Here is a 27,979-nt window from a genome sequence, read left to right on the forward strand (position 1 = left end):
TGATGCTGATCGACGGCTCCCCTCCACGAATACGAGCGTCATCGTCTTTTACGCGTATGCTTTTACTTCGCCGGCGTTCGTTTGCCGCATTTGTGTGACGACAGCAGTGTACGTTTGTCATTGTTCGTTTCTTTCGGAGCCGCCGCCGCCGCCGCCGCCGCCGCCCCTGCTAGCGATGTCTACTTAACCGCTTACACTCGATCATATCCTTCTCACGTCATTTTGTCGATGACGGCAACCGAATCGTCTGCCGATAGTTTCCTTTTGCTCGCGATTTGACGACATTACGATATAGATGGGCCGGTAACAGCAGCAGTAGCACCACCCGTTTTCTGCTGCTCAGCTCCAAAGGGAGAAATGGAAGAAGAACTGATAAAGTGACGACACGCATCCTTTCGGCTATCTCGTTGTAGCTGCCAGGCCAGCGCAACGGCAGACTGTCACGCAAGACATTGTCTGCTGATTGTGGTTGTCGACGAGCATATTTCTAGTAGTGGTTTGTAAAGGATGTTCATTTTGGATGAAATATTACGCATACACTATCTACATAACTGGTGAACTTGTTAACTGTGGTACTTCATGCAGTTACATTAAAAGATACGCGGATTTATATGTATATACACGAACTTCATTAGAACGATTGCTATATAACGATGGTGGTTTGTTCGGGTCAACATCGTATTGAAAAAAAGGATGAAATCTCCATTGTTCGGATTGAATGTAAAATATAATTTCTGATGGTCTGATAGGGAGGAGGACGCGGGAACTGTTCGAGAACGGCTATATAAGTAGGGTGGTTCTTGAGGTTGGGCTTCGATGACCTATATTTTTCTTTCAACTATGCTAGCTCAACCTAGTATCTGCAGATTATATTTTTAAATTTCGTAACAATTTTACTTGTGGCTTATTTAAAAAATGCAGACTACGAATATGTTTTGCAAATGGTCTGCATGCATAGACGGTAGTTATCATGTAAGGGTATTCCATCAACACTTATTTTCCAATGACGTGCCACGCACATCTTGCTGTTTTTACCTGAGGTTACATACTTTTATACCTTCAAACCCATCTACTTTACCCTTTTACGGTCTCTTCATCTATAACACTTTTAAAAAAGCCATCAATCATCGATGATTCATAATCTGTTTCACTAAATTTTACCCGACTAAACAACTGTTCTTCTCCATAAAGCGTAGAGATCGTTTTTCTTGTCGAATGCGTCAGTCACCCCTGTTACTACAGCGTTACTGCCGCCATCATCAACACACTCCGACAGAATCTGCGAGGCTACACATTCGCATAGTCTCAACGTGGTAGGCCAAGCTGACTTTAGCCAACCTGCTGCTCAAGTATCAGCAAAAGCGACAGGACCGGCGATCAAAGCATGAAACAACATAGCTCTCTATGTCGTCTTACGGATAGTAATGGCGATGCCCATTTTGTCTAGGCCTTGTTCTGCATAGGTCTGCTAAGGTCTTGTGCGTGTTATCTCTCCTGCGTTGTCGTCGTCCGATTTCGATGTTGCCCGTCGCCACTGTCAGAATTGTCGCGCTTCTCGAAAAGTCGTATGAATGCATCGACTAGCGTTACACTATCGAGGCGTGTCACGGCGCAGCAGGGCGCAGGACATGACCAACTCGACACCAGTCGCGTCGTAGCCCTGTCGCAAGGCTGCCCTTCTCTAGTCGTCTTCCGTTAGCAAAAAAGGACTCGGGCCCCCCCTACTTTCTCGGGCTACCGCTAGCACACCCGCACTTAGCTACACACCGATGGAAACAACGGTACGAGTCGCAGCAGCATCGGCTGCTGGTGCCGGCGGCATTAACCAGTGACGCTCGGTGCTCACCACGCAGCAAGACAGCCGCTCACTTAAAGTCGGCGTCGCGCGCCAACTAACGGGAAAGAAGGAGGGACTTCTGTCTTAATACCGGTTGTTGTCCGCATGCCACTGATGCTACTAGCCGATTTCCTCTTCAGCCAGACAAACAGGGTAACCGACTAGGAAGAACGTCGCGGGAACTAAGCGCTACTTGGTTTTCTTTTATATATGCTTCTTCTTCTTCCTGCTTCTAGAACTTGTGCTTCTGGCTCTCTACTGCAACTAGCATAATTAGTGCGCGCCGTGGCCGCTTCCCCTACCAATAATAACTCATTTGAAGTTATACCACTACGAATTCTGTGGCGGCTATAGTTATACTTGGCCACCCTGTGTCACCTACGATTGATCAGATTGTTTTCATTGTCCAAGGAGGTACTAGTGACGGATTCGCTACGGCTGCAATTTGACTCAACATCGTACTGAGTTAGCAGTCTCCGCAGGCGTGGGACAGCAGCGACCCGATAAAAAACAAGAGAGAAGCAATTTCGTCGGTTGGAGTAAAAGGACGTTCCGATAGCGTTTGTAGTGCACGCGCGAAACTGAGCGAGTGGAAAAGCGTGAGAGTTCGTTTCGTCGAAAACCGAAATCATTTGTCTATATTTGTTGTTAAGTGTTCAACAATGATGCCAAGAGAAATCCTAACTATTGTGACACATATAACGGGACCAGCAGCAGCAGCAATGAATCGAAAGAGATAATAGAAGGCAAGCAACAGATTAGAGAAATTGTCAAATAAATCGTTGATGAGAACCAAACTGCACAAAATACTCGAAGACCTGAAAGCACCCATTGAATCTTCAAAGAATACTCCGACGTTTGTTTGACTGCGTATGTGGATCGTATCGATTATCAAAGACTGCATGTTATATATGGGTTATATAAACATTTGAAGTGGAACTCTTTGATTCAGAAGAAAAATTTGAAAAACGGTCTAGTTCGGCGGACAAAATGAGTGCACCTACGGAAACAAATAAACAGATAGGGGCCGACACACAGGCCAATGAAACTGGAACGACGACAATAAGCAGCGTTGCTATACAAAGCGGTGCAACAAAACTTGTGCTCGCGTTGTTACAGGTTGGTCTGAGCCGGTTTTTAGGACACGTAAACATTTTTAACAGCAAGTTAACCGTTCCGTACGTATCTGAAAAAAAGGGTACTATGTTTTTCGACATTTTGGACTAAGAAACATAGGAAGTCATTATAGTCCGATCGTAAACGTGTTGAGCTTGTCTTCGAGGTTTGCTAGCATTTACAACTAAGCAAAACTATTGTATGTTTTTAAAGCCGTTTGTGAAGATTTTATGGAGTTGCATTCTTTTTTTTTGAAGCTTTTTCCTTTATGAAGCTTGTATTACTATGTTGCCTGTAAAACCTATCAGATCTGTTACTCCTTAATTTATTTGTGTACACAATGTTTACTGCGCTGATAGCGAACACCGCCAAGAATTTTATCTTGCCTATTAATATATATCGTGTAAACGAAACATCGCTCAGTCAACACATTTTATAGATTCATCAAAAGGAAGGAGTCAAAAGGAAGCCTCTTGATGTTCTAATTGGGTGCCATTAAATGATCACCATACGTTTATAGTATGGCGATCTCTGTCGATTCAGGCCATCAGTCATTGGTGCTATTGACCGACACCTTTCGTTAGTGAGGCCAATGACAAACAAATGCATCGTCATAAGGTCTTGAGATTTTTGTGCTGCTAGGACCCTATGCATCTGGCCAAAAAGGCTGTATTGGATGTGGTTGGTAGAGAAATAGTTATCCATATAGTTGTAGAATATGGTTAAAATATCTCATCACAAATATTTCACTCGAAGTTTGCGGTTTATCATGTGATAGGCACTATTTTGAATTTATAGAAAATTAATTGTCATTTTGTCAAGTATAGTACTGTTGGTCGTGTTACCCATTTATGACGTAAGTTGTATTGCTCGGTCGATATGTCAGGTTGAGTCAGCATTCTGTGATGCGAAGTCTTTCATGTCAAACGGTGTTTGATGTTTGTGCTAACTTCCAAGGAACTGTTTATTGAGGCAATGATCTGTTTGTAGATAGAATGAACGTATTTCGTCTCAGCGGTTTTTAGCAATTCTTTGTACACTCATATCAGTTCGGAAGTCTTTGCTTTATTAATTCTGCATTAAATGCTTTTCTTCTATGAAAAGCTTACAACATAGATTCCACAGCTCTCAAGGTCCTACCAGACCCAATCGCCGGTCGTTTAAAGATCACACAAGAGCACTCACAGTATAAGATAACTGTCTGACCAAATAAGGTCTTTGTTCCTACCATATCAACCATTATCTAAACGATTCATGTTCGGCCAACCTGCCCGTTTGCTTCAGCGCGGATCAAGAGAAGTTGCAATCTCTACGAGGACTCAACACGAGCATTTTTATTCAGGCCCCTTTGTTATGCAGAAGGGCTTTGGCAATGTATTCTGCATTAAAAACATTGTTTTAGTTAAAACATATTCTCATAGTTTTTGTTGGCTCAAAAACCCCTCAATCGCTCCTTTTCTGTTGTTCTCCTTTGCCCTCTATCGAAACTCCACACAATTACTTCGCGTGTCGCCAGTTGTTTACTGGTCTATCGGGAAACGCTTGTATAGAAACTCTTACGGCCAGACATAATTAGTTTCTATGCTAGCAGTGCTCACCTGCAGAGCGCCTCATTGTTAATTGGCTATGGCGTCCGTAGCGACGCCATTTTTCCCCACTCCACCTTCTGGGCTACCAGACAAGTTAGATCGCTCACTGAATGACTTTACTAGTAGTATTCGCGGTCTTTTGAAATGGGTCAGTGGATCTAATAGGAGCGAATTAGTTCCCTGAACAACATTTGAAGCTCTAAACACTTCCCTTATAACGACGCTATAATAGCTGACACACAAAATCATTGGAAAGAAACAATACTATCTTCTCGCACGGGCGAAACGCCTGAAATTATTAATCTTCTACATGCCTTGATTAATAAACGTTAAGGCGTTTGCCCTTTATTACTATAGAACATCGAGATTTGTTTAGGAATGCTTAAAAAGGAATACCGAGCTGCCGGTTCATACCGAAAATTTGTGCAAAGTTCTGTTTGAAAAAAGGCCCAACATTACAGATATCGTGGTGTGATTTTTTTTTGTTTAGCTGCAGGTCTAAGGGTATCGTTGTGAGCATCTCGAGGCTTAGTCGAAAAATTAATTATAGAACGTGACTGTTCTTTCCACACTTTTACTATTGGGCAAAAGTACCAATTAGATAAAGACTACTTTGTTGTGTCTTCAAAATACCAAGAAACAAGTATCGGCTGGAAGGTTCATTCTGGCCTGTTAGGTGCATTCCAGTAGCTTGTAGGTGATTTTGTTTCCCCTGACATCTGTGTACAGAAGTGCCATTTATCGCTTCGTGTTGGTGGTACGGTATGAACCTTCAAAGCAGAAAATTAATATAATAGAGCGTAATTAAAAGGGGACTATGCTGTCGGCACATAACTAGAGCTGAGCAGTAGGAATTAAAAAACATTATTTAAGGTCTCTCCTGAAATATTCACTTTCCTAGAGATAATAGAAACGGTTTCGTTAACCTGTGTATAATTACTCTAGTTTCGAGTTCTTCGAAACGTTTTCTCATGTAGTAAATTCGTTGTTGAATAAACGAATTACGTTTACATATGATATGGATAGAGGGCTGTGTAATACCATATGATTTTTTTCGTTACTCGTCGACCAGTGTCTTTTTTTTTACGAAAAAGAAGGATCCTTTTACGAACCACAGCCAGTTAGGTGAGTGTATAGAAAAGCATATTATTAAAGCATTAAACAACTGCGTATTTGGTAGATGTTGATTTTCACGTAGTACGGGTAATGGGCTCGCAAGCTTTAGCCAGAAGCTGAAACACAGTTCAAACATGCCACCGAGGATACTGAGTTAGCTTCGATGCCCGGCTATGCGGAGGCGTGTTTTAGGGGACCATGGCAAGACCATAACACCTTATGATGAAAATTCTAGTCTATCCATAGGTCAAACACTAAGCAAACTGTCTACTTTCGACCAATGGCGCCCTGAATGCCACATAGCAAATACACGGGCTGCTAACGAATATAGCAATAGTAATTAACTAGGTGCAGTCTTCACGAATGGCTGAGAAGAAGGTTTTTGACGATAGCTAGATATGACCATGTGCGGTACAGTCTGTAATGAGAGAAAGCTTTGCTACGGATAGGAGCGGCATAAACCGGCAGCCTGAAACTGGACCTATTTACATATCAACGGCCCTTAATTGTTCCACTTTTATTCGATTAAAATAACAGGGTTCTTAATGATTTGCCCTATTATGCCCTGTAATATTGTAGACCAATTTACCTATTGCCAGTTACACTTCAGTAGGCGTCCTCTTTTTTACGTGCACAATATAGGGTTAATATGCATTCGCATTTATCAGACAATTAATTTTTATTTAATCGAGTCTAGACTGATCGTCTAGGAATTGATTTCATAGATGTTTCAATTGGTATCTGCCACAGTTCCAATTCGTCCTATTCCCTCTCGTGCGAATACCGCGGCAATTGTCAATGTGCTACAATCGGATATTTTGTGACCGGGGTTTTGTGACTATTAAAAATCGTACTGAATTAAGCTCTTCAAATGAGTATGGCACAAGACTACTTTTTCGTTATTGCTTCTATATACGTACTCTTTAGGACATTTTATCTAGTTCACACGGCGAAAGGACCGAATACAAAACAAAAGGCTACTAGTTCATATAACAAATTTTAAGATCGGTCTTTTCGATCTATGTCTAATCGATGGGTAACGTAATTCGTGAGAGATATTTCACTGCTTACCCGCCGCTGTAGTAACGGCTCATGTAAGGGTAGATTTCATCCAGAAGCCAGCTTGTAGGAGCTTCTGACGTCGGCGAAAGGTTTAGAACAGGTAAAAAAGAATCACTTCCTAAATATCGCCATTGATGAAGAACACGGTGTTTCAAACTAAACCTTGTGTAAATTAAGGCACACAAATTCGGAAACGTCGTGCGCAAGCTCATTTAAGTAACACAGAAAAAAAACATGTATAAGGATACACGCAGGGGAGACAGTATGGATCTGTCAAAAAAAGAGGTTTTTGCTTTCGTGCTCCATGAAACACGTATGCGTATAGGGTGTTCAGAAAGTTATCGGAGAGCAGTTAAAGCTTGGTGGTTTGAAGGGTGATCTAGCGGTAAACTTAATTGATGTTCCCTCTTCTGTAAAGGCGTTAGGAGATATGACGGTTTTTGAGAAAATAAAAGAGAAATCATTACAGACAAAATATCTTCGTAAAGCAAGCTACATCGAGTGCTCAATATCGTAACCAGTCGTCTATCAACCTCCTAGGTACGTTTTTCTGCATTGAAACGATATTAATAATAATAAACGTTAAGAATATGTAACTACAGAAGTCCGAGTGAAGGCAAATTGCACAGAAGGTTATATTTAAAAACCGTCAAACTTTACTCTACAAACAACTATGCACTGATATATAGAAGTAGTACTGCCAGTAAACTGTCAAAGACTCCATACCCAGGATGACGCCATACCTCCAAAACACGTGGTCACTGCGATTAAAATCCCTCAAGATTAAAATATGTGTAACTTGGCAGGTAGTACAACGTTCAGCCGTTGAGCCTGCTACTGGTAAAAAGGTAACCAATGATTTTTTCGGATTGTTGCAAAATGACAAAAAAAAAACTGTTGGTTATGCCACCACTACCGCAGCAAACGCTCATGATTGCTTGTTCGTTTAATTGTATGGTTCTCGGGATTGTGTTTTAACCCCAACGTCAGTAATATATTTAAGGGTTTGTCATACTAGCTATGCGTTTGAGGTTTCGTAACCTCCGTAGCCGTAATCACACTCTCTTATCGGCCAATTTAAAGGGAGCAATTTTCACGGTGAGAATGGATGGGAAGTGAGAAAGTAGAAACTTTACATGCAGTCAGGTAGAGGTCGGTCTTCAAAAACGTAGCGTGATTTTCCAACGAATAAAGAAAAACTGCACTAAGAAAGGGAGGGAAATATAGTGAAATCTCAGATTCTCGCACACATGTCTCTCACTATAATAATTAGATTTAACAAAGATATTTATAATAAACCTCGACGCTGTTGCATGGCAAGTAAGAACAGCTCGTCTTGCAAGAAAAGCTTCATGAAAAATGTTATTGAACCCTTTCAACTCATATTGCTTGAAGATGCATAGGTGAATTCACTTTGTCTATGCTATTTCCAGCTGTTTAGATATTGAATATTCTGTGATGAATATACGTTCGTTTTTAGACGAAATTGGCATGTAAACTAATATCAGACTTTTAACACGCAGGCCTGTGAAGGTGCGTAATTATATGCTTACAAATCGTTGTGTTACTTTGTATACGTTACACATAAAATTAAACCAAGATGCTGAAACTATTTTTGTGCGGAATGCTCTTCTTTTTTTTATCAGAAAAACGCCAGAGGCCTTTTGGATCTGGTCATTAGCGTCATTCAGCCTCTGAGATAAGAAAACGCACCGGCAAATTTTAAAATCTGCGCCAAAGTCTTTTACTGTAAACGGGTTTCCAGACATCCGGTACTTAGGTTTTTTTGTTAAGTCTAAAAGAACACAGATAGTTGAGATAACCATACCTAGATCAAAGAAGTACCATTAACAGTTGGTCTAGTAAGTGGTGCGAGCCTGATTACTAGAAGCTTCGCCCCGAGCCTAAAAGACAGCAAGCGGTCGTTGACCTGTATGTTTCCCATTAGCGGTTGCACGCCTAGAGCCGACGCGTCTTGCAAGCTCGCCACTTTTCACAGAATTTGAGCGGTATTAAGCCCACGCTTAGTCATATGATAAGCCAGCACGGTAACATTAATTAAAGATTCTTTTTATTTCTAATACCTATATTAGTAGCAGGCGTCAATACTATATAGACCAGAAGAGATGAGCTGCTAAAATAGGCTTCAGAATCCACTACACTTATAGCCCGTTGTACGGTAATTGTTGAAAAAGAGGACTTGCAAACCTACTAAGATCTTTCAACATGGGTTATATTACTGATTATTCCACAAGATTTCAACATATTTACCTAACCTTTGTGTAGATTATCAAGTACCCAAAACGCCTCTAACTTAAAAATAACTTCGATAATAAATCGATGAAACATTATATATTCTATGAGATGAAATCGTTTAGGGCGGAGTTGAGATTGAGCCTATATCGGATTTGTTATTAAACACGTAGGGCTTGTACTTAATTTCTGGTAAAACCATTTATTTCTTTCGTAGAAGCGGTATTGTAGGAAACGATACCATGTACTGCCATTTGTAATGCAACTTAGTTTGAGAACTGGAACACGCCCATTTTAGTAGTTCCTATTAGGTAAGGACTGACTTCAGACGCTACGAGCTAAGTGGATTTCGAGCAGGCTAATGCGTCGAAGAGAATACTCCTCGATTGTACCCGTCTGGACTAGTGCAATCTTCGAATAGCTTCACGCAATAGATTGCTTTGTGGGCTAAAGCTATACTGTCATTCTGATATGTGAGATTAGTATTAGACTGCAAAGCAACCAGCCCATTTCAACCTTCTGTTGGCTCGAACAGTCTGGTTATCTTCTACTCGTCAATAACCAGCTTTTTTTAGGCGCGTTTATTTGAAATTTTAATCTCGTGCACTGCAAGTTGCTAACCGGTTTGGCTACGCGCTGTTTTATGTATCCTAATTCACTGAAGATTCTTGATATTTTTCCCTAGACCCCGCTTCCCTTGTGAGTCATAGAATCTTGTAGCGCCAAACGATAAACAAAACAATGTATATATATATGTATATATTTCATAGAACTTAAAAGAATGATTACATTGAGCTGTGTAACCCACATATATATATATATATATATATATATATATATATATATATATATATATATATATATATATATATACATAGCAGATGCAAGCAGAGAATCGATAGGGCGCGTCCAGTGCTCGCCGTAAATTTAATGAGAAACGAAACACAGCTCCGTAGGTATGGAAGTAGCAATCGTTGTGACAAAAACTATGTGGGAGTATACTTCGAGCATATATTAAATAACTCGAGGCACCCTATTAACAACAGAGGTTTTTATTTCACATCTGTTAAGGTATCCAGAAATATATAAATTGTTGCAAGGAAGAAGTTCTTCGGCCATTGGTAACACATTGGCATGAGCTTCTCAAAGCAGTCTAAAAACACTTGGCTTACTTATTATATTGTCGTATTGGAAGTGATATGATCGCGAATCCATATTACTATGGGGGTTTCAACCAATCAATGTATAGTTTCTGTGCCATGTATGGTATGGCCGACGCTGCGTTTTGGCATTAGCACATAAAACGTCGCCGAAAAAAGCTTACTTTTTTATTTTGACATTTAGAGCTAATACTTAAAGCAGAAAAGAAAGCTCCTTTAGTATTTAGAAAACAGATTATTTATTTTATATTATATTCTCTATTTCAGTGTGCGGAATGCATTAAGCTAAAAATTCAAGAAATGGTACCTTTATTCACGGATATCGGATCGAATCTTGAGGAGGCTTCTCAGCTCTGTAAGCAGCACGATTCTGTCTTGGAAAAACTTCAGGGGCAGCAGAATCCTGTTGAAGAGTTGCTAAAGCAGGCAGATGAAACAATTACTAGACAGAAACCTAGGAAAGAGGTTAGTACTATGGACTGTGAATTGCACAATAGATTAGGTCCTGTGCGGGTTCGCGAATACCGCTAAAAATATAGTACCGATATCATATATAATACAAACTCTCTCTCCCCCCTCTCTCTCCCACTCTCCCCTATTTCCAATGGGTTCCATAACGGAGTTAGAATGACCATATCCGGAGACAGAATGAGCTATTCGTCAAATAAATGCGTTACGTCAGTCTACATCAGTGACTGCAACACTAGTGGATACCACTATGAAAACTACAAGAACGTCAATTAACTTATTTCGCAGAGTCAAACAACCTTAGAAGTTCATGAGTTGAGCGATGACTTTAAACGCGCATGTGATAGAATAGACGAAGCCAACGTCAAATTATGGAGTAAATCTTACCGGGGAAACCGGGCGTAAATTCTAGAACGTGCGAGTATAGCCTTATTACCAAATATAGGTAATTTCTTTTTCCTTCAGGTGTATCAAGCAATGGCTGATAGTCTCGGCCATGCATGGAGGGATCTGAATAGCCAGTTAGAACAGAGGAAACTTATCCTACACCAGGTATATATGTATATACATATAAATGTGTATCGAAAAGAATAGAAATAGTAATAATACAGGTACATTGTATATTAGTCATAAAAGCGGTTGACATTAACTTACTACTACATTTGGGAAATACTTTCGAACCTAAGATTGATCGTAATAATATCATAGCGCTAAGTTATTTTCCAGCTTCATTTTGAAAGTCTCTAGCTTAAACAAACTAGGCGCGTTTTGGTCGAATTCGGCCGCTAAAGTTCCTCCTTTAACTGAGAATAACCGTATTGCGTTAGGCGGTGATGTTCCATACACGGGCACGAACACTTCTTGAGAAGCTGACTCGTGCTGAAATGGAATTCGGTGAAAGCTTCATTCCTCATGATGCGCAAAAGTGCCACCAGGCATTAGAACAACTGCGAACAGCAAGAGAAGGTAGGCGTCTAATTAATTGAATCAGACTTGCATGAGGTCAGCAAGTTCCGCGTCTAAATTGCTGTCTCTGACAATTGACGTATGAGCGGTTCAAGTTCCCAAGCCAAATACTGCCCGTTGAACTTTCTTCTTATCTACGAACTATTTTAATTGAACTAACGTTTGATGATGATTTTTTAGCATTGACAAATTGTTCGAAGCAGCTGTCAACCGAAGCTGATCTACTTCTTGATTTTGTGCGTCCCATTGCTGAACGTTCATTGGCAGACTCACGGTCAGAGTACATGCGAAAAGCCGCCGAAAAGACCCTGCGAGAAATTAGCGACTACGAGGAGTTCTTACAGACGAAGATGGCGGAGGTGAGCATGAACAGATTTCCACTTCAAAAATAAGCCTCGTGTTATTTAGATCCTCATCCGGTCACTCGACTGTAGTCAGTCCGTTTTTATTTACCTATTCCGGCATTCTATTTTATGGTCGTTTATATCAATCTGGACGGACTCTAGAAGATACGTTAGTTAGTATTAGTACGTTATTAAAATTACGACTGTTAACTGAGTACCTCGTAAAAATACGTTTAAGTAGAACAACCTGGGTAATACGTACGTACGATTCATAATTTCGAGCTAACGCAATGGCGATTGTCGGAGCTTAAATTAGTCTGATTATTGTTACTAAAGGAAACCATCGTTTCTCCGAACACCGACTATAGAGTCTTAAGCGTTCGATCAGCGTCCGCTTATTCTGATGTAACTCTGGCTAACAAGTCAAACTCTGTTGACCCTCAAATAATTAACGTCCAACGTTATTTTATCTAATGCGAGTTTATTCATCTCCCATTACTTTCCATACAGATCATGTATAAATAACAATGCAGAAATCATCACGCAACGTTACTCTATAGACACACAAACCCACGAAATAGGTTAGGTCCTACATATGTACAACATCAGACTGCATTACATCTTTCTTAATAATGTTTTTCGTACAAGCTAATTTTCCAGTACCTTGTGTCCGTCGTTCCTCCCCCATTAACGATTAATTCTATATGCATATCGCAGAAGTACTTCATTCACTTCTTGCACACGCCAGTTTTCCACCCACGTGTCCTTTCCCCGCTCATTCGCATTATAACCATCGCACAGAACTGTTTGCCGATCTATTCATTGCCGCTCCCTTACACCTAATGGCTATATCCGTGCTGAGTCTGAGCACTAACGGTGCCTGACGTGACTGCCACAATTTTGAGCTCGATTGCGCAGTAATCATCCACCTACTCCTGTCCGCCCGAGTCGTCTCTGACCGTCGTCAGCATAAGAACATCTACCAGCAGCCTATAGCTTAACGTCGGTTTGTGATCTCCATTCGGCCTTTTATGTTCGTATTGACGATTGACCGCTACGCTCTGGCACACACCGTTGATCTAGCAATCTCAACTTAACGACTGCGGCTGGTTCTTGTTTCGGTGGTTCACGATACGTCCCAGTTGCAGGGTCGCGCCATAGGACTCGAGTTCAAAGTAAACACTGCTGCAGCGGCTGTTGGCGGCTTGATAGCAACATTCTCGTTCGACGCTCGCTGCCTCTATGGAAGGGCCTGACGACGTATCGCTCGCAGACACCGGCTGTAGCCGGACCGAAAGACACCAGTCAGTGCGGTAGTGTCTACACCGTCCGTCGTTGTCGCTAGATTGAACAGTTGATTAGCTTAGTCAAGTTGAAGCTCAGGTCTTCAGTGGTGTTACCGCTACTAATACGGCATTGTTTTTATCGTATTTCCACTCGCATCGCATTTGCATCATCATAATTATAATTGTTTGCCTGTGTATCATTGCAGGTGGAAGTGATACTGTCTCAGAGGGAGTTCATGTTGATTGGGTCGACTCGCAAAAGAGAGCTGGAAGAGGGTCTTCGTTCTCTGGAAGAGTGGTACCGATCTGTTAGCAAGAAGATTCTCGATGAGAGGTCGCTCGGAAGCAGCAGTCAAACAACTCAGGCCATACTCAATGACCTAATCGGGAAACTCGACGACGTTAAGAACAAACGCCAAGTAGGTAACCCGGTTTTCGTGCGTTTTCTACTTATGATCAAAAGTGGTTCATCATAGTATAAGTGCAATGAGGGTTGTATGAAATGAGGTAACTCTAGATTTTGCTAGCAAGACCTCATAGCACGTAGAACTGAATGGGATATAAATATACGTTTTAGCTTTGAGTAAAATGGCTATTATTTGTCAGTTATAATCAGGCGTGAATAGGACTTCACGCCAGTGTCTGAAAGAATACCGATGACGACATTAACTCGGGACGGTGGTCGAGCATAGGATTTTCAGTAGTATATAGTACCTTCTCAATATTCTACACTAAGTCCATGAGATCTTCATGGACGGAAATATACTAGTTCATGCAAACTGTCGTAGTTGAATATTTTCTGTTCGGTGTATTTTGTCTTCCTTGTTACCCTTTCGTCCACATTGAGTATATGGACTGAAAATTTGCGCTTCACTGGTAACGAAGCCGAAACGCGCACACTCTTCATTTACAATCTTACACAGCCGAATGAAAATTGATTTTACTATGTACATAATCAGTACGTTACGATCTTTGTCAGCAGGCGGCAATCAAACTATTGAAGTCTACTGAGGATCCATCGTGCGGCGGTTACACAAGCTCCGATCTTCAGCAGAGAGCTTATCTTCTTCTCTCTAACATCACAGATGTGGAAGAAAGTCTTCACACAAGAATTGAATATCTCCACAAGGCGGAAGATTTCTTCACAAAGACGGATGAGGCTCGTTGTCATGACAGATCTGCAAAAGCCTTATATATATATATATATATATATATTGTGCAATACTAAGCTCGAATTAATATTGTCCAATTATTAGGCGATGCTTATAACAGAATAATATATCCCTAAAATGCATCAATCGCAGCTGATTATGATATTTGAAGATTAATATTTTCCAGAAGTATCTAGGATTACTAACGTGTACTGCTTCTATTAATATTGCCGCAATCCAGCAAACTGCTTGGCAGCGTGAATTTAAAAAATTTTATACTAACTAAAATTTCTCATTTTGTGCTGATCGCCATTTTATTTCTGCATTTGTAGATAATTGGGAACAACAAAGACGACGCCGACGCTGATTGTGCGAAAAGGAAAGAAATACTCGTTAAAGAAGCTCAAGATTTAGTAAAATTTTATGAAGTTGAACCCTCTGCTGTTGCTGGTGTTAAGATCGCTTTGAATAAGCTCATAAATAGAACTACAGCAGAAACGATAACAAGCACAATAAGTCAAACCTCAACTTCAGGCAGGAAGAAGGCTGACACAACAGGTGGACAAAGTCTGCTTTCATCGAGACCGAAAATCTCAGAGGAAAAGTTGCTAATGAAGTCGGCGGGTCAAAGACCAAACAAGCCATTACCAGCGGTGCCTAATTTATCTGCTAGAGAAAAAGTTGAATCAACTTTAACTACGGAAACAGCTAAAGTTTCCACTACACAGGATCAGCCCGCCGCCGCTAACGATGAGAGATCGCTGTTAACATCGCCTACCGAGTCAGATCTCTATGAAGAGGTCACGCCACAGTCCCTGAACGAGGATAAGCTTCAGCCAGACGTTCCACGCAAACTTGAAAAATACAAAGAAAGTCTGGTGAACGAATCTATACAGGATACGTTCCCATCTAAAGATCAAGTTGCTCCGCAGCAAATAGAAACGATCCAAGCGCCGCCTGCTTCCGTCGAGGGATCTTTTGATCAAAAGGTAACTCAGTCAAAGACCTATATAGTAATGTAAATATTCTGATATTAAATATATAGATAAAAGTTTCATGTAATCAAATTAGTAGAAATTATTAGTAAACTAATTACCTGTATTATTGAGTTTGTAAAAACATTTGATGATTGCATACGTGTGGATGAGAAATACCAAGGCCTTTTCGTGCAATGGTCTTCGATGACACTTATTTCCAAGTCATATTTTAGCCACTTATTTTTTAAATATTGGACAGGTTGTTTGTAAATCTATGGATAAGGAGATCAAGGAAAAGAAGACGACTTACAAAGAGGTCCACCTTGAAGAAGCGAAAATTACTTCAACTGGCATTCTCCGTAAAGAGTTCAAGTCAGAAGTAAAGGTAGATGTTTAAAATACGAAACAGATTCATTGTATTGGATATCATTGTTCAGTTACTTCTTCTACCGTCTTATTGTGCTCAGCTGAAGTAATTGGGCAAATTGTTATTGTACGTTAAGAAATTGTTATATCCATAGTTACAGGTGGCTACTATGATTGCGGATACTAAAACAACACCAAGTCGATGCATAGATGAGCAGGTAAATAACCGATCGCTTCCTGGTAAGGACATGTTGTCCTTCATATACATATAAGCGGGTAATGAATATATCACTGTGCAGCATAATCAAATATCGCAAGTGTACCACAGATTCTTTATCCTTACCGCAGATATGGTAGGTCATAGCGACGTCTTTTATTAGGAGATTTTCTTGATAATTTGCTTGGCTTGCGCTGCGTTAATATATAAACGAAGCTTTTTACTACAAAATATAATCATTTTTAGCCCCTTAAAAACCTATGAGGCAAAAGTGGTTTTTAGCGCATGTGCTCTATGTATCTGCTTCTTACATTTTCAGAAGACTAACGATCAGGCGTTCGTTATTCAGCGGAGCCCGTCGTTTGTGAATTTCTGTTCTAAGATCTGCTCGATTGAAAAATGGCTTCACGAGGTGCACGAGCAGCGATGCATTTTTATGAACAGAACTCTGATATTTTGTTAATGCCTTCCTGTGGGGCCAAAATCGCGACTACTGGATGTCATAGCCGTACCTTATATAAACTAAAACGAAAATGCTAAATTGCATCTAAAATATCTATAACGTATAAAACCTATGATTGAAATCGACCTCAGATTCGGCATTCATAGTTTTACTAGGTGCTCTTAATAACGATAATCTACGATAAAATGAAGTCTACGGAGCTCATTTTTCACTTGAATTATCAGAGACTAGAAACTGTCCTCAGTTAATAGGGAACTAACCGCATATTTCTTCATGTCGGTGATGTACGCAGGTGTTAGACGCGTTTCTTCAACAAAACGTTGCGATCGGGGCGGATCTGATTAATGTCAAAAAATTTTATCAAGAACACAGTAAAATACAGAATGACCTGAAGGTCAAAGAGATGGATGCGTTGGCAGCGTTCTCAACGCTTCCGGCTGTTCTTTCTATTGGAGGTATATATACATCAATTCAATTCCGTTTTGATGACTGAATTCTGATTTAGCAATTTTCTTCAATAATTTACATTCGATACTTTGTTCAGGCGACGATGCAGCGGACGCACAAAAACACGGTCAAAAACTTCGTGATGACTGGGAGCGTATTGGCAATATTCTTGAGCTGCGAGTCCGTCTTGCCCAAAGATACGTCAACTTTCTCAAGCTCTCTGTTCAGGTAATATTTCATATAAATGGCCCTTTCGAATACGAGCCTATAAATAATGCCTCAGGATGTCCCATGAGATCCATTTATCCAACACTGTCAATTAATTCAGCTCCTGTATGTTATATCATATCGTTCAAATACATCTATAGCTGTCCTCAGATATGTCGGAAGTGGAAGAATCTGTTGGGCGAGCCCGTGCCGATTTATCGGAAGTTGAACAAAAAAATCTTTTCCAAAGCTGGATGAACGCCCAACAGGCAATCGTGCAGTTCAATCATCAAGCGAAGATTATTCAAGATGACGCAAAACGGGTACGTACCGCATTCGATCTTTCTATTCGGATCTAGTAAGAGAACCTTCGAAGGTAGCGGTAGGAAAATCATTGATTCAAACTGTTGTGAATAAATAGAACTCGAGAAAAGTAAATATAGTTTTTATATTTGGACGTTTTTTTTACATACATCGATGTGTAGATATATATACTCATGAATGTATATCAACGACTTAGCATTAGTACCGCGTTCAACCTAAATCGTAAGGAAATTTTTTTTACTGGCGCCTTAATATTATATAAAACAACTTACAGATGCAGGACCCATATTTGGATGTTGCCGCATTAGTCTCGGCAGTACAAGCTGTACAAGCCACCGTTTCAACGAGAAGAGATATTCTAAAGAAAACATTCGACGTCTGGGAAGATCGAAAACGATCTCCGCCACCTCCTAAAATTTCACAGGTCGGCATTACCGCCAAAATGGTTCACAGCACGCAAGTAGGAACTATATCAATTGAAAAGCAAGCCCCTTTGTCTACAGTTTTAATTATCCTGTATTCTGTAATTGAGTAGCTTTGATTGATTAAAATCCCATATAGATATTTCTTTGCTTTCTTCTTTTACCACCTATACTAGGTTTGTCACAAAAATGCAGTTTCTGTTCTATAGGTAACGTGGCTTTTGTTTCTCTGGTGTAGGCAGAGCAGCTAATGCGCGAAACACAACGCACAAAAGAATCCGCACAGAAGCTGGAGAAGGAGCTCTTCCCAATAATTCCTCGAGAGCTCAACCGTGCAGAGAGCATCCGAAGGTATCTGAATAGGCATATTGACACCCTCATGCCACTTGTTAGGGTACGTATAGCTTTCATGATACACAGCTCACGATTGTCATTATAAAATACGGTGAAAAATAATTGGATTAATCTTTTTTGGAGCCGATGGTGAGCCACTCTGTAATTGTATAGGTATACCTGCTGGATTACAGACAGTACAATCCGAGTTGGAGGTCCGACTCCGGTCCATGGACCATTTGTTGACGAAGGCACAGCACGAGTCAGAGAAAAAGGAACTGCTCAAGGTTAAGGACGTCTTGGAGGAAGCCCTTAGTAGGCTACTAACAAAAATTAGCGACTACGAGAGTATTGTTGAGAAGCTTGCCGGCTTCCTTGTTAATGTGGAAAAGGTGAATGAATATGTATATAAGGTTTAGCTAATCAAGAATGGTACTCTTGAAAAAGTTTCGCCTAACGCAAGATCTCTCTCTGTACGCACTCTCGGTATTGAATTTGTTTTCCATATTTAAATAGTAGATTTTTTTTTATAAACAATAGATTTATGATCTTGAACAAGCTAGGTGCAACTCTCAAGTTTGCAAAGTGATAACTTGAGCTATATTTTATCTTTGTTAGATGGAGAAAAGTGCGGAGACTGTTGAAAAGCTCGGCAAAGGTTCCGGTTGCGATCCTATTGCGTTGGAGGATCTGGGTAGAGCTCTTGAAACTCAGCAGACTCATGCTTTAGACCGAGTTGTTATTCTGGCACAGGAATCTGATCAATTGGTCCAGCTCATCGATAAGCTTGTAGGATATTATGTTCATCAACTAATTGATGACTCAGCTAACCTCGGCGTAGTGTTAATGAAATCTTTGAATGTTAGTCTGTGTTCGAAAGGTCGACAATTCGTTGAATTTAGTCCTGAGACATACTACTGTATTGCAGGAACCGGCTGCGGCGGCAACCCGCGATAAGGAAAAAATTTCTCGCCTAGTAGAAGCCACAAGGCAACATTTTGAAAGTGTTCTGTCTCAACAAAAAGTTAAACTGGCCGAATCGAAAAAACTATTAGACTTCAAGGCGAACACACAGGCGAGTTTCGAAATTATCAGAAATCGCCCAACCAAATTATTAGATTTTCTTAGCTGTTGGGTGGTCATATCAACCACGTGCTCAATTTTCTATATAAACTGTTGTTACATTAACTCAATTTTTTATATCTATTCTCACTTCTACGAGCTTAATTAGCTCTATATTGTGAGTTGACCTAATAGAGTACAATAATGGTCACAGATGTTGAATCAACGAATTGACCAGCTAAGTGAAGATCTGTCCTCGCTAAGATCGGCCTTCGGTGATAACTTCATAGCTGCAAAAACCGCACAAACATCGTTTGAGCACTTCGAGGAGACCGTTAAGGTAAGTAAATAAATTTATCGCATATCAACCATATTAAATGTATCAAGTGTTCTTATTAGACGAAATCCTTATTAAACAAAGAGCCATATGCTCGTACCAATGGGAAAATACAAATTTTGCAAAAGAGTCATGAATTGCTACGGGGACGTTCGTGTATGAGTACCTTGTGTTTTGCATCGTTTGTCGTCTAATTGAATATATAACTATTTGTTTTACGACCGTTTATATTATATTAAACACTTATATTTATCAATGGTTTTAACATTGACCGTCAGTGTCTAGAACGACAAATCAATGAGTTCGTGAAGCTGTCGCAACGTTTGACTTCTGATCGGCGCCTGGATACGCGGCAGGTCAAAAGCGAGGTAGCTAGTCTACAATTCAAGTGGAACGCATTCACGCGTCTGGTACAAGACAACCGCAAGTTGGTAGATGTCGGCGTTCTCTATTTTTCTGTTCTCGACGAGGTTCGTAGCATTATATGTACGACTATCTGAGACGTAGCGTTCTTAAATTCAATGACATACTTTATTAAAATTGAAGTGATGTATAATGGTAAAAAGAATCCGCGTCAACGTCCTCAGTTTTTAATAAGACTACATCTTTTTATTCTTATCGTATCTACTAGACCGAAAAATGGTACCGCGAAACAAACGACTACCTCGTCCGGGTCAACCAACTCTGCAATAATGCACAGAGGGCTGACAAAGAAGTACTTCTTAACGAAGTTCAAAGTCGGATTCATTCGTCGCAACTAGACCAAGAGGACCGACTTAAAAAGTAACATTTACCATATTGACACTGCTCAGAAATACGAAGCGGTTTAGATTTCAACCTTCCGAACGCCTGCTAAACAAAATTGGTTATTTTATAATTTAATTTCCTTCTTGTTGGTTTCTGGTATCCCGTATCGATTCTAACATTACACACACTATCTGCAAGCATGTTGTATGCCCTCAGCAGCTTTTACCCTCTGAGATGAAATTGTGAACAGTTGTTTCTCTTGTTTCAGAAAACCTACGTTGTTTATTTTTTTCTTCTTAATTTCTGGGTAGGCTGATCAGTCTGGGTCAGCAGTTGTACCAAGGTCGAGTACCAGCGAACGCGGAGCGAGTCATTCAGGAGACCCGAACAGTGCTCGAGACTCTCCAACTTCTAGTGGCCCAGCTTCGCAAGCAGTCTATGCAAGCATCACTGATGCAATTCCAACAGCCCGCAATTCCACAGCAGCCGACTAAAAGTCAGAGCTTTGCAAGCCAGTCAAGTTTCCAGACGTCGTTTTCTTCAACGCAAGAGGTCAAATCGATGTTTTTGCAATCCCAAGAGAAAAATACAAAGGCGTTTACCTCCGTCCACGAAGAGCAAACCCGATCGTTTCGGCAAGTTGAACAGCACGCACCAGCTCCCGTTAAGCGTATGCATTCGGTTCAATTGTTCCGAGCTCCCAATAACAGTGAAGTTGGGGGACAGACTACGGTTGCATCTTGTCCTTCATCAGTAGCAGAGGACGTGCCAGCAACGAGTAGATCCAAGTAAGAATTAGACTATGGAAGTTCGTTCTAGCTGGATTATACCTATGCGACTCAGAAAAACTACTATGTCAATGTACTATTAAAGAAAAAGCTGGGCTATGCTTGTCGTTTTGTGATCCGCTCCTAATCCGTTTGATAACACCATTCTTCCTTTCTAGAGGCTTTCATATGATACAATTAGATAGGTTCTAACGGATAAATATGGGAGCGGTTTTTGTCAAAAAATAATTTCCGAATCATGTCCTTGACTAACAGAAAAAGCATTCTGATATGGATCGCGTGCATATTTATGTACGATACAGCGACACTTGTTTGGAGTTCTTTCCTAAGCTTATGGGCGCTGGCATTCCAGAACGTTCCCACGAAATGCGTCATCGGCTAGGCGTAACTTGCCCGCTGTTGGAGGACTTCTCTCTAGCTCGTCATACCCGTTTTTTGCAGTTCCTTTGGAAGATATCGAAACGCCCGAGCTTCGTCGGGTCACTCTTCGTTGCGTTGTTCAAGCTTTTCCCGCACCAAGGGTATACTAGTCCTGTATTCATTTGATTTTTAAAAAGCTTAATCATAGACCGTAATTCCTGAAATTGTCCGTATGACTGTGTGATACACTATTTTTGAAAACTGATGTAGGTTTTTCGGTGTAGATTAAATGATGTAGCTACTGTGGATTTTGTTGTACGTACATGACACAACTATATGCCCTATTACGAGATTATTGATAGTAGGCCTTGATTTGACAGTAACACAGCGAGATCAATGTTTACAATGGAGTTATATTCATATTCGGACGTGGACAAACAGGCCGAAAAAATCACGTTTGGCATGACAACTTTAAACACGTATGTCGAGAAACACACACACCAACTCTGCACTTTACTCATTGATTATTGGTCATACATACGAAGAAGAAATTAGATTCACAAACGTTCTTTGACTGCTTACAAGGGCCTGTACATTATTCATTTGATAAGGAAACCAAACGAAGTTACAGTAAAAAAAAAATAAGGGTAGTGCTAGATCCAGGCACAACGTTAAGCAAAATATATGGCTACAAAGAAATGAAGCATCGCATCGAGTCGAATAATTAATTTTTTTTTAATGATAACATACTTTTTGAAACTAGATGATAATGCTAGGCTCCTAGCGTAGTTAGCTATTCATCGCTTTTACAGTTTGTCTATTTCCATAATGTATGTAATGTTGTCTATTTCCATAAAATTTGGTTCCTCTACAATGTTCAATGACGTACTCTATGAGAACGTTCATAGCTCGTTTCATCCAATTCGTGTGCGCAGATTTCGTGGTACAAAGACGGAACGATGATTCGCCCTAACAACTATATAACGCCAACCTTCGATGACAGTACAGGTAAGCTATGCGTCTGCCTAATGATACATCTGGTTCGCGGGTTACATCATATCGATACTAAAGAATATCGTTGAAAATGCATGGGAACCGCGTGGTTTGTTGTACGTTTTAAAATCAATGCAAATCTGTTTTAAATGTTTATCACCGTCCACCGAAGAAATGGGTTTCAGTATTAAGTGAGAAAGGCATTTGTCTTTTTGAACAGGAAAGCAGAATTCTTAGAGGCAAAACCTTGCAAAATAAATAGATCACTCTCAGGTACCGTTGGATCCATAGCGTTTATATGGGCTGCTTTGTTTCTTGCATATATTTCCTGTAAGAGTTGGCGTAACAAGGCTATATTGGTTGGTCGACAAACACCATGTGCAGTGTAGAGTTGTTATAAGCCTAAGAACCTTGGTCCAAAGTTTTGCCGATTGGAATACACATCTAATCTGTGCTGTGATCAACTTTTATTGAGTAGGAGAGTGCACGCTCTGCATGCAGGAAGTTTTTGTCGCCGATAGCGGCTTGTACTCGTGTAAGGCTGTCAATTCGTCGGGACTGGCAGAAACGAAGGCTCGACTCTGTGTACGCGGAGAACGCTTTAGGATCAGACTTTACTAGTCGTCAAGGCCAGTGATCGAATTGTCGATCCACTGAGTAGTCATCTCCGTCTTTTTTCCTGCATAAATTTCATGTCTGTGACAAGTTCTATTGCATATTATTACATTGGGTGCAAATGTAGTTGAACTGAGCACGAGTAAGTCGACGTCCTTTCAACAATGTAGCAGGTTGCATTCATTATTTTCTGAAAAATAAGACCCTTCGGCTCAAGTGCCAACTTACGTGGGTTACACATATTCTTATAGATGTTTATGCAGAGCAAAAATGTTTCGAAGCTTCACGAGCTCAAATCATTTTCTGTATCGTATTAGGTGTGATTGCCCCAATCAAGAACTAGAGAACCTTCATTTCCATACACATTTTCATAAATAACTGAGCGAAAACCAAAAGTATCTCTGTCTTGTAATATGTACATCTGGATCACCATTTATTTGGTGAATATACACTTGATTTATATAATTTCGTGTGTTGGCGACAAATACGTTATCATGATTTTAATTTTTCTCAATTCGGCAAAACAGCGGCTACCGCTAAAGGCTTGTTATATTTATAAGAAACTATCTATCAAAAGCTTCTTAAATGCAAAAAAATAAATTATGCGCATTGTGGTAATATTTATATACAGCATCATGATTATGGTGTGCACACAAAAAAATCAGCCGCCTGACCTCATGGAATTGAAGTAAATCTGTCCTAAATCGAATTTAGCGGTGATAGGCTAGTTCTGCATACACTAGAAGTACGCTGGGTATGAATACTATTTTTCAGGCTACGGTTTATTCACTTTATAAAAGGAAAAATAAGTTAGAAAATATGTCAGCAAGAACAGAGAAAAATAAGGAAAATTAATTTATTTTTCAAATTATTATTCAGAACTCGAGTTATTCAGCAATTTGCTTTGTAGTTATAGCTGCGTCGACAATTTGATATTGAATCTAAATTGTAAGATAAAATACATTAATTTGACCAAAATATACAGTTCTTTAGTGGACCTTGAATAGAGGCAATAAGAGTAGAGTCTTTGTGACCCACAATAATCCGCGTTATATTCTCGCCGGTTAAGGGGCACTTAATAATTATGACAGAAAGTGGAGACTGTTTACCTTGGAGTCCTCTAATTCTTCTCCTCTCTAGTAACTCTAACGAGACCTAGTGAATTCTAGAGATTTTTAGGAGTGGGGCGCCTTGATAATCCAACCTCCTACATGGAGGCGGATAATGAGGGTCATATTGGTACAAATCATACGAGTAACCTTCGAAAATTGGTCAGACTACAATTTTCCTATGGTAGTCCACCAAAGACCAGCTCGACAAAATTGTGGCAAAACCTATTACCTACAGTTTGCTAACATCTTTTTAAGATTTACGTCATTAGAGAAAAGACAACGCATGAAAACGATGTACGGACTTTATTCATCACCCCTTGTGTATACATTTTCTATCAAGAGCTGGTTTGAGTATCCATTCCAGAGCGGACATTCAGATATATTAAATATAGATGCTGAATGTACAATTCACCACGATATACGAAAAAAAGCAGTTCACAAATAATACCAGGGCCGAGTAAATACAATAACATTTTACGCAGTTGTCTACTCAAACTAAACATGCTTGTATAATCAACCAAAGCAGATGCATTTGATATCTGCCTTACTTTCCGTTAATTAAAACACATTCACATAAAAAAAGTCAATTTGTAATCATAGAACTATATACATTAGTTAACTTTTGTCACTAAAGATAACTTCTCATGACCATGCCAATAGCGTCGCTTTCAATCAGACATAAAACTTTCGCGAAACGCAGCTTGTATTCACTGGTAGTCATCCTTTAATGAAATCACAAATCTAATCGTAACACCTTTCCTCTGAGGCCCTCCCTAATTCCACCGTGGGGTAGAACATATTCTGGTGCACTTTTCGGATCTACTTCATTTAACTGGCAGCAGCTTTCACGTAGTTCCTCCACCGACCACAGGTCCGGTTCGTTAAACCACCCATGCTGCGCCAATACATACTCCGCTCCGCTGTTCATGTGCGCTTCGTAAAATTCAAGATTTCCGCGGAAGATTGGCTTATAGACTGATAATCGGTCTAGTCCACTCATACAAGGTTCACACGGCTGCCGCATCAACAATACACCAAAGAGTAAAGCCCAATGCGCCTTGTAGCCGTTGAACGTAGTCGGTACCCCAGTCTCATACGAGGCATCGTACGGTACCAAAAACACCTTCCCTTGGAAGAGATCGGCGATCATGGCTTCCTTCGTAGGAAACTCCATTACGTGCGAAGGTAAACCAATGTACCTATCGCAGAGCATTTTCAAGTTTCGAATATCGAACAGGTCTCCAATATTTGTTAGGCTCTGATTATAGGCCCAGGTGAACATTCCCTGAACGTCCAGTCTGCGTCCTACGGCTGAGGCCGCCATTGCCGTCGCTACAAACCCGCACTGAGCGTTCCCCCGTTGAAGAATAGGCTCGATGTTCCTGTATGCCATAACGGCCACCGGATAGTACAGAGACAAATGATCCCACTCACAGTTGACCAGCTCGACCGGTGCATCGGCAGACTTCTCACCGAAGCTCCTCTTTTCCTCTACTTGATTTTCAACTGTTTCGGCTAGACTAGCAAACGTGTTCAACCGACTAGTTTGATCTGACGATAATGGAAAGACGTCGACGATCGATGTCGCCATCTGCGATGACCCAGGCGCTGTTTCGTCACACATACTGAAACACAGCAGTTTTATGTCGCCTACTACACAATTTGTTGTTCTTGAATCGATCGAACTTACGCCTTTATGTGTGTTTAGAATCCGTTCATTTTGGCGTACATAGGACCAGCACAATAAGCCAAAGCAGCAGGAATGCCATTTAGAAGATGTGCTAGTTTCACCGGCCAAGTGTTCCAACGCGGCTAAGCACCAGCATTGCTCGACCTCCGTGATTTTGTCATCATATGTTTAGAACAACACATGTGTAGCGTACCTAACTAGTTAATTGGTCCGTAGCAATGCAGAGCAAAAGAAATCTTCGAATTGAACAATTTGAATATATATTGATGGCGTGGGCTGCACCGCTAAGGACAGCACTACAAACGCATGATACCTTTTTTAAATTCGGACGTAGCTGAAGTGGATATTCTAATGATAATGAGCGCGTCGGTGGTAAGGATGTTGATGGCTACTTGTTTCGACGGTACTGCTGTTTGTAGAAAGAAACAGCAGCAGGAAGTCATCTCGGAAACTCGTCACAGGTAACGTCGTCCTAACTTATTTGTGTAGATCACGTGTTTTTTGTTGGTTCGTTGATGGTAAGTCGTCGAAGGTGCCGCTTTCAATTGAGATAGAATGCATTTGTAGGGTAAGTTTTGCAACAGCGCTGTCCTGTGCGCCAGCCTTCTATCCAGGATCATTTTGAAAATAACTATACGTTATCTGAATATGAGCGGATTGGCTGAAGGATTCAGTTTACCTGACCTTTGGATCTGTCGATATTAAAGTTTTCGTTCAGGTCCGCAGGCTTATCTTCGTCAACAAAACAAGCTTTAACGACGGTAATAATGTGTTAGCTGCATTTTAAGGCTCAACTATTCCACCTGCTTGGGTCATACTGCAGTAATACTGATATGGTTACCGAAAATCATGGCCAGAATGGAAGAGTTTCCTGAAATGCTAAAAACTGCCCTTTAAACTTCTAGTAGTAAGAAAACAAAAGCAATGGTTTCAACAAAAAAAAATCTTTGGTTCAAGCTCTGTTGGTAATAAAAAGACAGATTACAGATAGATTTTACCCAAAAACGTCGTCGAAATTGATAGCTATCGCTTTTGTATGTCCAGGCCGACATTTACGATTGAAATTCCTATGGCTGATATCGTATGAACGAACAAGCTTCGAACCGTAAACAGACAGAAGGTACGTCACTCAAACCCTATATTCACGTCAGATTACGGAACAAACCACTAATTAATTATAAGAAATCTATCAGTATGCTTAGAACAGGCGACAGCTTAACAACTTTGCTAAATAAACTTGTGTATACTTAATGAACTAAGATGTTAAGTATAAAGTGATTGAGTCAATACGTCCCTTATTAACTTGCTACATGTTCTTGTGTACGTCATATAGTTAAGTATATTAGATCTATTCCATTTCAGCAACGCCCAGTCTTCATACAAGTGCCTGTCATGGTCACGCGCTGAATAGAAGAAACCAAATATTAATTTTTGCAAAACATTAAAATGAAGAAGCTGAATCGATGGCAGATACTACAAACGGAATGCTCAATATACGTTCCAAATAGCCAATTAAAGAAAATCATAAAAAATCGCTATTATCCAGAACACATGTCCTCTCTACATGATTAGCTATTGATGATTTACAGTAGCTACTGAAAGAGACGTTTGCATTTATAGATCCCATTAGTCGTATATTTATCCAGTTGAACTTGTTAGAGCACTGCGTGTCCTTGCCGCACATGTGAAGCTCAGTTGGGATACATTTGTCATTTTAGATTAATATTTTATGTAAAACCCAGATATTTGACTTTTTATTTAACAGATACCATTTAATTTTTTTCCTGCTAGCTGTTGGCTACATAACGGTTCCTAAAGGTACACTCTTTGCACTTCAACTTCGACTATAAGTTACAATTTTAGTGGTCTGTGGAATTAGCACGGCCATACAAAACTAATGTTTACTTTTGTTATAAATTCAGAGGCTAAGGACGCAGAGACCCAAAAAAGGTAGGCTTCAAAACCTCCTTGTTGATGTTGAAGCTGACCTTTTTCTAAGTCTGTTCTGGAATCAAGAAAAACACTAGCCCTTCACCGTAAATTTAATCTTTATTGTGTTTATTTTCTCGTGTTTTATATGTATACATTGAATATTGGTTATAAATGTATATACACAAAAAAATGCTTGCACAAATAAAGTCCTTACAAAACCGGAAGACCACGATATTTTC

At 40.2% G+C, this 27,979-nt stretch overlaps 2 protein-coding genes across 19 annotated transcripts; one reads left to right on the plus strand and one right to left on the minus strand.

The window, feature by feature from the left end:
- Nucleotides 1-244: 244 nt before the first annotated feature.
- On the plus strand, nt 245-27,964 carry zormin (spectrin and immunoglobulin domain-containing protein zormin). 18 transcript variants are annotated; one of them, XM_086991095.1, is made up of 27 exons: nt 245-2,956; nt 10,401-10,598; nt 11,067-11,153; nt 11,429-11,567; nt 11,748-11,926; nt 13,404-13,616; nt 14,177-14,356; nt 14,681-15,337; nt 15,585-15,710; nt 15,847-15,909; nt 16,228-16,320; nt 16,664-16,826; nt 16,916-17,046; nt 17,187-17,348; nt 17,624-17,773; nt 18,010-18,165; nt 18,299-18,496; nt 18,723-18,893; nt 19,033-19,179; nt 19,381-19,506; nt 19,782-19,973; nt 20,135-20,286; nt 20,562-21,038; nt 21,391-21,559; nt 22,307-22,406; nt 26,853-26,928; nt 27,171-27,964. In XM_086991095.1, the coding sequence occupies exons 1-26, from the start codon at nt 2,828-2,830 to the stop codon at nt 26,915-26,917; spliced, it is 4,623 nt and encodes a 1,540-aa protein (XP_086847221.1). In that variant the 5' UTR covers nt 245-2,827; the 3' UTR covers nt 26,918-26,928; nt 27,171-27,964. The 18 variants fall into 18 exon arrangements, with proteins under 18 accessions (XP_086847221.1, XP_086847220.1, XP_086847219.1 ...); XM_086991094.1 differs by having other exon boundaries at nt 26,853-27,964; XM_086991093.1 differs by lacking the exon at nt 26,853-26,928.
- LOC111251958 (actin maturation protease-like) lies at nt 24,403-26,490 on the minus strand. The gene is made up of 2 exons (XM_086991110.1): nt 26,122-26,490; nt 24,403-25,743 (listed from the first exon to the last, which is right to left on the minus strand). Exon 2 carries the CDS (start codon nt 25,740-25,742, stop codon nt 24,852-24,854), a length of 891 nt encoding a protein of 296 aa, XP_086847236.1. The 5' UTR covers nt 25,743; nt 26,122-26,490; the 3' UTR covers nt 24,403-24,851.
- Nucleotides 27,965-27,979: the final 15 nt, after the last annotated feature.

This window comes from Varroa destructor, unplaced genomic scaffold, assembly GCF_002443255.2.
Source record: "Varroa destructor unplaced genomic scaffold, Vdes_3.0 BEIS01000005.1, whole genome shotgun sequence".
In the NCBI taxonomy this organism is placed as follows: Eukaryota; Metazoa; Arthropoda; class Arachnida; order Mesostigmata; family Varroidae; genus Varroa; species Varroa destructor.

Coding starts and splice junctions, on each gene's coding strand:
- zormin (XM_086991090.1), top strand. CDS start 2,828: ATGAGTGCACCTACGGAAACAAATAAACAGATAGGGGCCGACACACAG. Junction 16,321..16,663: donor TTGAAAAATGGCTTCACGAG/GTGCACGAGCAG, acceptor TGATGTACGCAG/GTGTTAGACGCGTTTCTTCA. Junction 18,166..18,298: donor CCCTCATGCCACTTGTTAGG/GTACGTATAGCT, acceptor GCTGGATTACAG/ACAGTACAATCCGAGTTGGA.
- LOC111251958 (XM_086991110.1), bottom strand. CDS start 25,742: ATGTGTGACGAAACAGCGCCTGGGTCATCGCAGATGGCGACATCGATC.